The following is a 14,219-nucleotide window of genomic DNA, read 5'->3' as shown; positions in this document are numbered from 1 at the left end:
GCTGTAGAGTAAAATTGTTAACAGGCATGAATGCATAAATGGACTGATAGATCTTCCGGCACGGTCTTATTTTTCATATTTTTCAACCCAAACAAGGGTCAGAACATATTAACAAACACATTTCTTACCACAGACATGTAACAGAGTTTTATAATATTTTTTACTAAAAGTGTTAATAGAAAATAGATTTGTCTTAATTAAAAGTGGATTATTTTTCATAATGTATCTTTACTTTTTATGTTTGTTGATTAGAGTATAGACAGCTTAGCAATGTGTGAGGTTACATTACACTTAGGATGTTAAATGTAGGCAGCTCACTAAGCAGAGCTTGTGCAAACAGCTTTTGTACAATCTAAAAATATGAAGATGAACAAGCAGAATTTATGTGGTCCTTTCAGATGGCATAAAGTAAACAATGGATTTTAATTAGATTATAGGTCTTTGAAAATTAAACACTGGTTCGTTCTGCTGAGGTAAATGACCCTCCCTGAGCAAACACACTTTCTGTTTCTCTTCACACAGTACCAAAGTGAGTCCCTTGCTACAAATTGAGGTTGAACCAACATCTGATGTGAGTCATCCTGCTTCTATAGCAAATATCTATCTGTCTATCTGTCTGTCTGTCTGTCTATCTGTCTATCTGTCTGTCTATCTGTCTGTCTGTTGATCGTTCTATCTAACGTTCTATCGTTCTGTCTAACGTTCTGTCTATCGTTCTGTCTAACGTTCTATCGTTCTGTCTAACGTTCTATCGTTCTATCTAACGTTCTATCTGTCTGTCTGTCTGTCTGTTGTTCTATTGTTCCATCCCTCTTTCGGTTTGTCGTTCCATGGTTCCATCGCTCTACCATTCTATCATTCTATTTATCTATCGTTCCATCATTCTATATATCATTCTGTCTGTCTATCTATCTGTTACTCTATCCATCCATCCACATATGCATCTACCTATCATCCATCCATCCATTCATCTATCTGTCTGTCTGTCTGTTGGTCTACTGTTATATTTATCATTTTACCTATCTATCAGAACGAGGAAGGCAACGATGAGGCAGAGGGCTCAGCGGATGAGTTTGAGGAGATGAATCTCTCCCTCCTGTCCGCACGGAACTTCCCACGTAAGGCCAGCCAGACCAGCATCTTCCTGCAGGAGTGGGACATTCCCATGGAGCAGGTGGAGATCGGAGAGCTGATCGGGAAAGGCCGCTTTGGACAGGTCTATCATGGACGCTGGCATGGAGAAGTGGCCATACGGCTAATTGACATTGAAAGAGACAATGAAGAACAGCTGAAAGCATTTAAAAGAGAGGTGATGGCGTACAGGAACACGCGGCATGAAAACGTGGTCCTGTTCATGGGAGCGTGTATGAGACCCCCTCATCTGGCCATCATCACCAGGTAAGCTTGAATAGAGTTCGGTAAGTGACCACAGCTCAGTGTTTCCGGTGCGTGTGTAAGCTCCACAGCTCCAGCTTCATGAATGTTTCTTAAATTTGACTCACTTTTCCTGATCTTCTCTAATCAGCATGACCTCATAGTTTGCATTAGTGCCCTGCTTTCAGCCCAATTTAAAACGACATGCCTTTGACCACAAATGTAAACATTATCTATCTATCTATCTATCTATCTATCTATCTATCTGTCTCTGTCTGTCCATTTTAATATTAATATTATAACACACACAAAATATATATATTTATATATATATTTTTAAAGTTCATTTCCAGTAAAAATGTAAACAAATTGTAAAATTGGCTTATTTTTCTGACCTTACTGGCAATTTTCATTTGAGAGTTCGGTAAGTGACCACAGCTCAGTGTTTCCGGTGCGTGTGTAAGCTCCACAGCTCCAGCTTCATGAATGTTTCTTAAATTTGACTCACTTTTCCTGATCTTCTCTAATCAGCATGACCTCATAGTTTGCATTAGTGCCCTGCTTTCAGCCCAATTTAAAACGACATGCCTTTGACCACAAATGTAAACATTATCTATCTATCTATCTATCTATCTATCTATCTATCTATCTATCTGTCTCTGTCTGTCCATTTTAATATTAATATTATAACACACACAAAATATATATATTTATATATATATTTTTAAAGTTCATTTCCAGTAAAAATGTAAACAAATTGTAAAATTGGCTTATTTTTCTGACCTTACTGGCAAATAGTTTTCATTTGGCAAAAAACTGGTAAACGTATAGTTATGTCTACTCCTCACTAATTATAGTGCATGATTTTGTGTCTTTCTATTAACACAGACAAAAGTCATAATGGTTTTATTCATAGTCCTTAATCAGCAGGCCCAAACAAACTAATTGAGATATAGTTGCTAGAAATGACCCTCTTTCCTAAAAATAAATAAGGGAAATAAATAAATATTGAAAAAAATATTGATCGTGTGTCTTAGCATTGTCGTGAGTGATTATGCTTTGATTGTTTTTCGTATCACCCCTGCAGTGTGGAATAAAAGTTCGGCTTTTTGCTTGCAAATGCAGTGTGTACAACAATTGCAGCAGAATGTCAGAGCCTGTCATTATTTGGAATAGTCTGTCTTGACATTATTAGTGTTAACAGTTGAAACGTGATGTACGTGACACATTTCTGTACTGACGGCATATATACAGAGTTCAGCATTTGCATTTGTGCATCACGCATTTGAAGGATCCCACACTGTAGAAGGCCAAAAGGCCAGAGTGACGCTAAAAATGGGCCTCGTACCCTGATGGCATTATGAATATGTATAAATGGAGGAAGAGGGCAGTCCGGGGAAAAACGCAGACGTTTTTGTCAGGTGGCACAGTAGGAGCTCAGATGTCAGGGAGTTGGAGGGGTGTCTTTCTCCTCATTCCTGCAGAGGTGAAATTCATGGCTCACTCAGCATCATTAGTCCTCCAAGTGACAGTGCTCAAATTTGCTTGGATGTAAATTCAGAACAGTGTGCTGAAGTATGAACATGCATCATTCTTGTCCTAACATATGTTATATGAAAATGTAGGTTGTAGGTTTAAATGAGGGGTGATCTGTGAACTTTTAGCCTTGTGATCTAAAGCAAAGCTTTTAACCACAGGTTACACTAGGATAGATGCTAGGATAGATGCTCATCATATGACCTTTTATTACTCTTGTGCTTTAGGTAGTCACAACCCCTACCTTCATTTCCCATCATTCTCGGTGGCGGCACAATAAATGAAATGGTTAAAATTCATTATATTTTATTTTGACTTGTGCTGGCTTTGAGAATGATGGGGAACACAAGCCTGCCGAGTTCATAAACCAGCTAAATGAGTTGTATTTTCTGGCAGGCTTTATTGGTATTCTTCATCAACAAGCTAAATTGCACTCATAATTTTTTAATATACTGTTAAATGCATTCATAATTGCAACCTCAATTATGACCAATACCAGTTAGTACTCTTATAGACATCAATAATCAGTCTTATGATATTATTTCATTTTATTCAAATTGCCCTTACCTTTAGCGCTTCAAGTTTTTTTGCCAATGAATTGTAAAAATAGTGAAATGTATATTTGATTCATACTTGAGTGAGTTGTTTTATACACTGAATCTGCATAAACCTGTAATGCTATTCTTTATTTCTGCAAAGATTGTTTTAAAAAGCCACAATCTGCACAAATAGCTGAAAAATAGCTGGATATATTTTGATGTTATGGTTGCTGCTGATGTCTAATATGTGTTTTTTTTGTTCTTCTGTTGTAGTTTGTGTAAGGGCAGGACCCTCTACTCAGTGATTCGAGATGCAAAAGTCGTTCTCGACGTGAACAAGACTAGACAAATTGCACAAGAGATGGTGAAGGTAAGAGTAATTAATGTGAAGTCAATGTGATGAATTCGCTAAATGTCAGCTAAAATTGATTCACGTGTATAGCAGTCATTTTGGAAAACATGTCAGTGTTGGGAAGCTTTTATATCGACCTGTACATGTACTGTTCCTTCACATACACCGCATATGATTACATTTAGGGCTGCACAATTAAATGGAATAAAACAGAAATCACATGATTATTATTAAATCACAAAGGCTGCAATTTAATTAAATACATGCAGAGCATGTATCAGAGTGAAGGACAGCACTGAGTTCTTTTATAAGTGAGCAGCTCATCATTCAGTGTTTTTGGTGTTTCAGAGCAGCTCAGTTCGCTGCCACACCACACAAACTCATCTCTCCATCTGCTCTGAGTTTGGGACGCTTATAGCGTCCATTTGGGAACATGCACCAACCCTGAAGTTTTCTGCCAAAATAAAAGATATATGGTTTAATGTTTAAAAATGAAGAAATTCATAAATATTAGTAACTGCAACAATAACATTTACTATTTTACAACTGTACTGTAAAAAAAAAAATTTGTATTGTTATTTTTTATATTAAATACTTAACTGTTTTATTTTACAGTGAAATATTACAGTAGTTATTTCTTATTTTGTTTAGTAATAGTAAAAATCATAAAATACTTCTTCTTCTTCTTCTTCTCATTATTATTATTATTATTATTATTATTATTATTATTATAGTCATATTCATGTACAGCATAATCTATTATTTTACATCAAACTCTGCAGCCCTACAAACAACACAGCAAACCTGGAACTTTTTTTTAAATCACATTTTAAATCATAATTAAAGTGTTTATCAGAAAATGTTCAACTAGACTTAGAATTAGAAAATAAATTCTAGACATAAAATGAGTATTAGACCAAAAACATGTATCCCTAATTACATTAACACCATTTTTTCAGGGCATGGGCTACCTGCATGCCAAAGGGATCCTTCACAAAGATATGAAATCCAAGAATGTATTTTATGACAACGGGAAAGTGGTCATCACCGACTTTGGCCTGTTCACAATATCTGGTGTTCTACAAGCAGGCAGGTAGGTCCAAATTCACACAAACACACAACTCCCTGCAATTTCAAGTAATGATATTCTTTTCTCTTTAAGTAGAAACGTTTTCAGTGTCAGCCATCGAATGAGTTTACATTTTTAAATAAAGTCTCCTAAATTATTGCTGTTGATAAGCTAATGCTGAAGTCTAATAAACATAAAAACCTGTAGAAAACAAAATATTGGGTAAGTTTTTATGTTATATTGAACTACGATATTTGTATCAATACATTTTGTCATTGAATTAATCATTGAATTAATTTCTCACATTCATTTTCATTTTGCAAATAATTTTTATTGCTCTCAAAAGGACACATCTGATGTTGCCTTAGATATTGGCCAAAATTAGGCAGGCAACATGCCTACCTTTTGAAAAAGCCTTCACTTCAGGAGTGCGCCTGTGATGTTGTAAAATGCTGTCTACACTGCCAGAAAAAAAGTAATAATAACTGTACCTTTATGGGTACAACAGTTTTTTCGCTGGAAGCAGTACCCTTAAAGGCACTACTTTGTACCATTAAAAGGTGCATATTAGTACCTTAGAGTTGTGATACAGTATGTATCTTACAGTACTACTATGCACCTTTTAGTGGTAAATATGGTACAAAGATGTACCTTTCTCTCTGTGTCTCCAGTAGAAGAGTGACAAATGTACAACCCATCATACTATACATGTGGCAGGCCATTAATAACGTCCTTAAATCCCATAATGACTTTCAGAACTGCTTATTAAAAACCAAAGCCTGTAATTATTAGAGTGTGGGCTACAGTGCTAAATCCAGTTTCACCTTCAGTCTTCTTATGGTTCCTGATAAATGTCTGCTTCAGTGAGTTGGAGTAGCAGCAGATGTTGTTATCACACAGACGATTGACAGGACTTCAGGAACTTTTATAGGGGAAACTCCCTCTAGCAATCTAATTTCAATGCACTGCAAAAATACGAATGGATGAAAATTGTTGCTTTTGTCAACCAGTTATTCATATTTAGATAGAAAGAAGAGTTCACATACAGTGGGTATAGAAAAGAATCACCCCCCTTTAAAATAAAAAAAACACCTTTTGCTTCAATTACAGCCTTTAGTCTGTTGGGATATTTCTCTACTAACTTTGCACATCTAGACTTTGCTCCTGACAAGTGCTCCAGTCCCTGCTGCAGAGAAATACCCCCATAACAGGATATTACCAGCTCCATGCTTTACTGGAGGAATGCTGTTATTTGGATGGTGAGCTGTATTGGATTTTCGCCAGACATATCGTCTGGTATTGAGGCCAAATAATTCAGTCGAATCTTCAAGATGCGTTTTGGCAAAGCTCAGTCGTGACTGCATGTGGCCTTTCTTGATGAATGTCTTTTTTGCTTGAGAATTTGTGATATTGTTGTCACATGCACACAATGACCACTCTTTGTCATAAATTCCTGCAGCTGCTTCAGAGTTGCTGTAGGCCTCTTGGTCGCCTCTCTGACCAGTTTCCTCTGGCTTTTTCATCCAGTTTGGAGCTAAATCCTGATCCAGGGAGGGTCTGTGTTGTAACAAATATCTTCCACTTCTTAATAATAGACTTCACTGTGCTTCTAGGCATTGATAAAGCCTTTGGAATGTTTTTGTATCCATCTCCTGACTTGTGCCTGTCCACAACTTCATCCCGGAGATCTTTTGACAGTGCTTTGCCACCCATAGTTGATAGTTTGCTTCAGTCGCACTACCAAGGACTGAAATGCTCCTGGAAAGCTCTTTTCTTGCTGAGCTGATCAAAATGACCACAGCTGACCACAGTTGAAAGTCAAATGGCTTTGTGTGCCATTGAGAAGGAGACTAGCTACACCTGATTGAGTTTACAAGTCATTTTTAGGAGGGGGTTATCCTTTTTCAAACTCAATGATTCTGGTTTTTATTTATTTATTTATTCTGACATGTTGGTGTTGTATCTTTCAGTTGGATGTTATAAGTTGCACTGAGTAAATACAGCTGGATAAAACAAAAACTGTGTCCATCTTCATTTCAGGCTGCAAAGCAACAAAATGTGATTATTTTAAAGAGGAATTCTCAAGAAGAAGAGGAAGAGGGCTAATTATACAGGGTCATCTACAAGTTAATGTATCAGAATGGTAATGCATTTTATGTATCGCTCTTTACACCGTTGGACACGTAACGGTAATTGATATCATTAGCTTTTGGCTTCACTACTTCACTACTTTATCAAACACTACTTTATTTTTTGCTAATGTCACACAAACCATGTTCCCATTCGCCATCTCAGAAAGCTACCATCTAAAAATCAACATCCTAACGTATAAACGCTTTACTAATGATATGAAAAGCCCCGCCCAGCAGGTTGACGTGATTGGTTACATGTTTGTGAGGGTAGGAAACAGACCGTTTCAAACCATATGTTTGAGACTGTCTTTGCAGAAGTGCAGTTTTAAGGAGAAAATGCTCAGCAATGGTGTTGACTGATGAATTTGCACGTGGCTTGTCTTTAAGCATATATTAAAAATAGCAGATAGACATGTAAACAATGTTAAAAGCTTGATTTTCACCAAAGGAAGTCTTTAAAAATAAAGGTTCCAAAAAGGGGTTTTCACAGTGATGAGACCATTTTTAGACCACCTTTCAGTAGACAGTTCTTTAAAAAAAATAAAACTTTATTTTTGTAGTGTGAAGAATATTTTACCTTTTTTCCCTATAAAGAACCTTTCGTTCAATGGAAATGCTCCAGGAAAGATGAAGTCATTGGAAATTTACTCTGGGCAGTCTGATGGGCCACCCAGATTTCAGGCAATAGTGGTTTTAATGCTGTTGAAGCCCTAAGAGCTCTCTTTTTTCTCTCTCTCTGTCTTTTGTGATCATGATGTAACATAACATGATCTAATGTAACAAAAGTTTGTTGTTGTTATTGTTTCTTGGTCTGAAGCAGTGTTTATTATTACTATTATTACTATTATTATTTTATTTTAATTAAGGGGCAATATATTTGCTCCTGAGTTTGAATTTTTTTTTTAACCATATAAAACGTCTCGGTTACAGGTCATCCGACGTGACATCGAGAGTGACCGACTGAAAGGGAACCATACCCGGTTTTTATATTTTTAAGTTGCATAGATTGATCTCATTTATTAAAATGAAATCTGACTGTGCATAATTATATAGGTTGTTGCTTATAAAAAATGTTATTTGAAAATATATTATTTATCAAATTTAAATGGTATAAAATTCATTATAAATTAATATAATTATAATTATATTATTATTATTATAAATGATTAATATTATTATGAATTTATGTATATATAGCATGTTAAGGGAGTAAAGAAAAGAATAAAGAAATGCTTTTTGTCCCCACTATTTGGGGGGTATTTTTGTTCATTTTGATGGAATTTTTTTCTAAGCCCTTTAATTTTCGACCCTGGTTTGGATATATATATATATATACTACAGCATCATGGGTGAGGGAATTCGTTTTTACTTGGATCAGGGACTCAGTCAAGCTGAAACGGCTCTATGTTTGTCAATGATAGACCACTTTTAAATCCATGTCTGACGCTTGAGAAGGAGGCGACTACTTTATCATTGTAGAGGGTTCACAGGTTTTTAATCGGTCCGTTGGGAAACAAAGTTGTGTTTACAAGTTCCCAGACTCTGCTACATTGTGTACGTCTGAGAAGAAGAAAAAAAAAAAAAAGCTCGTAGTTTGAGTTTCTTGCCATTCAGTCTCTGAAACGTGTTGTAGAGTTTCTGTGGAACATAGTCACAAATATCAACTTTGTATTTAAAAAAAAAAAAGATTTAGAAATAAATATAGACACAAACTGTCAAAAAAAACAATAAGAGTATAGATCTACAAAAAATGATGGTGAATTGTGCAGCTCCGATCATTTAGGACAATTTTATAAGAAATGTTTCGAGTTCATAAAGAAATCGTTGACTTTTGCTTGCAGACTTTGACAAATCTGAGCAAAGTTTGAGAAATTGCTGAAATCTGAAACTCTACAGAATATAAAAATTCTATATTATTTGTCTGAGGAGAACATTTTGAAAAACAGAGAATATAGCAAAACCTCCATTTGCTCGTCATTTGGTCTCATTGCTTTTTAGGGGGAAACAAGTTCAAAAAGAGGTCTCATTTGTGGACTAGACTGTATGTCAATAGTCTGAGTATGGAAGACTAATAGTTGCTTGCCCTCTATTGTATTTCTTGGACATCATTGTCACTATAATGATCTTTTAGTTTGTTTTCTGACCTTTTGTGTGGTACAAATAAATCTAACTCAAAAATGATTTGTGTGTTGTGATTGATCATGTTTTAAACTTCATCGTCTTCTGTGTGTCTCTTTCTCTCCAGTAGGAGAAAGGATAAGCTGCGGATCCCAAGCGGCTGGCTGTGTCATCTCGCTCCTGAGCTCATCCGTCAGCTCTCCCCCGAGACTGCAGAAAACCAGCTTCCTTTCTCCAAACAGTCTGATGTCTTTGCCTTTGGGTGGGTCCCTCTCTGTCCCCCTCTCAGCACCAGTGTTTTCACCTCTCACTGCTTCTCTGCATTTGTCACTCAGGGGACCAACAGAATTTTATTTACAGAAATAAGCCTATGACTTTTTCTCTCCACAGTTCATGTGCCCTCATAGTGTCAGCATTTGGAGATTGTAATAATGTTTTGATACGAAACCTAAAATATAGTCACATTTCATTAGGTATAGTACTTAAAACACATTGCATGTTGCAACATATGGCATTGCATTAGATAGAAAATATCAAACTAAGAGGCATTTATTTGAAAGATTAGATTTTTCAATTTTTCAAGCAAAATATTTAACAAAAATAAGATTGTTTGGGTTTACATAATAAAATAGAATATATACACTACAAAATTTTAAAAGGTTTGGGATTAGTAAAAATTATGAATGCTTTTACTAAGAATTCAATTGACAGAACGTAACACTAAAGACATCAATAATGTTACAAAATATTTTTTGTTTCAAATAATTGCTGTTCTTTTGAACTTTTTCAACCTATTTAAAGAATCCAAATATATCATGGTTTGCGCAAAATAATTAAGCAGCACAATTGCTTCCAACATTGATAATAATAATAATGTGTTTCTTGAGCACAGGAATAAATTACGTTTTAAAATATATTCAAATAGAAAACATTTTTTATTGTAATAATATTTTACAATATTACTGTTTACTTGAAGAAAACTGACTTCATGCATCCACTAAAAATTACCAAACCACCAGTTTAATAAAAGCCACTGGGGAAAAATGTCTCAGTGAAAGAGTGATTTGTTTTCAGAGAAGCATTTGTTTGCAGATGTCACTTGGTTTGATATGTTATCTAATGCAATTACATTCATAGATTTGTAAGTGTCCAAATACATTTAGGATATCCAGTCAGATCAATTGAAATCTTTTTCCATTTAAACGGATTCCTTTAACTGGTACAGTGGCCATAAGAAGATACAGCTATAGTATCAAATGGAAAGAAAAATACAATTTAAAATCATAAATTCACAATAATACAAACATCTAGAATATGGCCCGTTTAGGATGAGTATTATCACAAAATCGATTCGCTCAGTGCTCATCCTCCACTAATCAGATTGTATTCATATGAGGCAGCATGCAGAACTGAACCTCCATCTGTACTTATTTCTACCTGACCCGGGCCTTTCCAGAGGCAGTGAGAGTGTAGGCCAAATGAATAAAAGAATGGATGGATGGATGGCTGATGAAATGAAGGAATGCTGCTCTGTTGGGTCCTAACACAATTGCGTCCTCAGCTGTTCTCTCCATATGGAGGCTCCGTCACACTGTCACTCTATGGGAGCCAAATACAGCACCCACGCAAGCTGTCCAGCTGGTCACACTAAAGGGACATTACCTAGAGGTGACCCCAAAGCAGTTCTCCCTATTGTACCTTCTGCGTCCTCTTTTCACTTCCATTGTTCTCTGCGAGTGCCGTGTTTTAATGCGGCAGAGAGTTCGCAGCAGCTGTGGGATATTTTATGCACGTAATCCTCTCATGTTCTGTTTTATGGACTTTTTAAGATGCTATCTGTATATACGGAGTGAACTTTACAATACGTTATGCTAAAAATCAGGGGTCGAATTCACTAAATGGAATTTTTCACTAACCACCCACAAGTCGTTGTCATTCTTTGCAGCACAAACGTGCATACTTTCTATTTAAATTTGGCTAATTATAGTATGCATTATTCAGCACTATCTGCCTGGCACTATCGACTTTGCTTTCTGTGGGCGGTAAATGTATTTTTATTTTAAAAAGACAGGTTTATGTATGTTTTCTAGCAATCATGGCAGCGGTAATTCATCAAATGATGATCAAATGATGGAGAAACTGGGCATATGTCCAGATTCGGTGTAGACGAGTGCATTTTCAGTATTTTCTTTACAAGCCGATTCGGGTGTCTGGATCACAGTAAAATGAAAAAGTCTCAGTAAAGTACGGCAGACCAGGAATACCGAATATCTATATTTTTCAAATTATCATATCGAAGTTTAGAAATTCAAATATTGTGACAAAATTAATTTTGTAGGGTGCCACAAGTTTGTTAAAATTTCCAAAGGGTGCTGCAACTAAAAAAAGGTTGGGAAACACTGGTCTAGTGCATCCTCTACAACAAGCACTAAATGCTGGAATACACTACATGACTTTTCAAATTGGAAAATATAAAACAATAGGCACTTGCCGACTTTGTAAATAGTTACAGAGGAAAACTGGGCATCATACACTAAACGACTGAGGATCACACACAGGGGTGTCACTATACCGGAGGGAAAAGGAGGACAGAGTGCATAGTGCCCATAGATTAAGAAGGGCCCAGAACGATGTCCTCGCGTGGGGGCCCCATAGCAAAATCAGTGCAAGGGGCCCAGAATTCCTAGCGATGCTGCTGATCACACACTAGACTTTCAAGTCGTTCTGAACACAACAAACACATGCCTTGTTGTTAGGAGGTACATGACAAATGAGAACATTGTGTGTTCTAAAATCAGCTCAAAATATTGAATCATAGTCTGAAGCTAAAATAAATCTGTCTGTGACCATCATACACTATGCAATATTTTATGAAGTCTGTCAACTCAAATCTGTAGATTGGCTCTGATTTTCGGCAACTTGCATCAACTTGTCCAGACTGTAAATTGGGGCAAAAATCTGGGCAAAAGCCATACATTCCAACCTTAAAGGGATAGTTCACCCAAAAATGAAAATTACCCCATGATTTACTCATCCTCAAGCCATCCTAGGTGTATATGACTTTCTTCTTTCAGACGAATACAATTGGAGTAATATCCTGGCTCTTCCAAGCTTTATAATGGCAGTGAATGGGTGTAGAGATTTTGAAGCAAAATAAAGTGCATAAATCCATCATAAAAAGAACTCCACATGGCTCCGGGGGGTTAATAAAGGCCTTCTGAAGCTAATCGATGTATTTGTGTTACTCTACGCCTTCGTCCTACATCATCATCTTGCTTCAAAATCTCAACCACTATTCACTGCCATTATAAAGCTTGGAAGAGCCAGGACATTTTTTTAATATAACTCTGATTGTATTCGTCTGAAAGAAGGAAGTCATATACACCTAGGATGGCTTGAGGGTGAGTAAATCATGGGGTAATTTGTACTTTTGGGTGAACTAACCCTTTAAGAAACAGCCTGCAAGATTGGAAATGTGTTGTGCAAATTGCATTTTTTACATGCAAATAAATGACACTACACTCTTAAATATAAAGGTTGCAAATTTTGCCACAGAAGAACCATTTCCCCCAAAGAACCATTCAGTGATAGTTCTAAAGAACCCCTTTCCACTACAAAGAACCTTTTGTGGAATGGAAATGTTCTGTGGATGTTCTTCATGGAACCTTCAACACCAAAAATAGCTTTTTTTAAGGCTACATCTACAATTATATGGATATATTTTAAAAATGACTAGTGTGTTTAAGCATTTTTTTGAAAGGTTGCTCGTCCAAACTGACATTTAAATGCATAAAACGGCAGGCACAACAATGTCGGTACATCCATAGATATATACATGGGTATATATTCGAATACCTCTGTTTTCACAGTCCACACTACAATGCGAAAACTTCTTTTAAAATTGTTCCACTTGGGAGAACATCTTCAAAAAGCTTAGTTTTCACTGGACAAAAACACGGCCTCATTGTGTACGAAAGGCCAAAACACAGAGAAAAAGTTTATCTGAATTAATGTGGACATAGCCTAAGACTGTATCATTGGGTTCAAATGCAATTCTTAGTGAATTCTCCCCTTCAGTACCGGTATATTGCAAAAGCCTCAAAATATCAACTACACCGATTTAGTTTTTCTCACCAATCTCAGCAAGCTGCACGTTTTACTTTTGGTTTTAAATTGCAGAGCTGGGATGATTGGGCTTTTCAGTGGCGCTCTCCATTCAATGATTGTTAATTAGCTCTTAAGCACGGTTTAGTAAACTTTAACATAAGTATGCTCTTTAGAGCAGAATACTGTGTTTTTCAGCAGTCAACAGCACTTCAAAGTCATTTATTAATTATCTTGAATGACTTCTAACTAAATCAGAAAGCAAAGTGACGTAGAGCACCAGAAGTGTTTTAAAGCTTTTGAACTGCTGTATTGTGGCCCCTCAGGGAGGCCCGTGGCACTCTTCACATGTCCTCGTGCTCACACACACACACACACACACGCGCGCGCAGCTTATGCTTGTGACATACTTGTGAGGAGTTCCATCTGACTTTTTGTTCTTCCTAAATTAAACAAACTATAATTAAGATCTATTTACATAATTTAAGATTTTAATAAATGCATTATTTGAGCCATTTACAAACCATTTTTGTTCAGTGATTTTACTATTTTAGGGACATTTTCAGAACTTTGGCCCTCAAAGGTATAGCAAAACAAGTACAGACTCGTAAACTTGTACACAAATACTTGTAAAAGAACTCCTATTGTTCTTAAATTATGCCAGTTATATTTAAGATTGATAGATTTATTAATTGTATTATATATACAAATGTATTTTTTATTTATATAAATATATAAATAATTATTTATTATATTTAAAATATTTTTATGAACCTTTTTTATTTGTTTTTGACTTTTTTTTTCTAAATACTCTGTCAGGGCATTCAGAAATATATTATTAAATTATTTAAATTTTAAAAGTATATATATATACAGTAATATTTTAAATACGTTTTTTAATGTTTGTTTTTTTTACTTATTAAGGTATATTACATTTATTAGGATTTGTAGATTTATTCATTTGATTTAATTTAAATAATTTTAGTATAGACATT

General features: G+C 35.7%; 1 protein-coding gene across 4 annotated transcripts in view; it reads left to right on the top strand.

The window, feature by feature from the left end:
- Positions 1-14,219, top strand: part of ksr2 (kinase suppressor of ras 2) — a 105,292-nt gene that overhangs the window by 82,021 nt on the left and 9,052 nt on the right. For all 4 annotated transcript variants that reach the window (XM_016572758.1, XM_016572756.1, XM_016572755.1 and 1 more), the window contains exons 15-19: positions 523-571; positions 1,031-1,398; positions 3,723-3,819; positions 4,761-4,894; positions 9,248-9,382. In XM_016572758.1, coding sequence (XP_016428244.1) covers positions 523-571; positions 1,031-1,398; positions 3,723-3,819; positions 4,761-4,894; positions 9,248-9,382 — 783 coding nt within the window. The remainder of the gene's footprint in view (positions 1-522; positions 572-1,030; positions 1,399-3,722; positions 3,820-4,760; positions 4,895-9,247; positions 9,383-14,219) is intronic.

The sequence above is a fragment of the Sinocyclocheilus rhinocerous genome, unplaced genomic scaffold (genome assembly GCF_001515625.1).
Source record: "Sinocyclocheilus rhinocerous isolate Xijiao unplaced genomic scaffold, SAMN03320098_v1.1 scaffold352, whole genome shotgun sequence".
Classification (NCBI taxonomy): domain Eukaryota; kingdom Metazoa; phylum Chordata; class Actinopteri; order Cypriniformes; family Cyprinidae; genus Sinocyclocheilus; species Sinocyclocheilus rhinocerous.
This window is presented reverse-complemented; position numbering and strand designations above follow the sequence as displayed.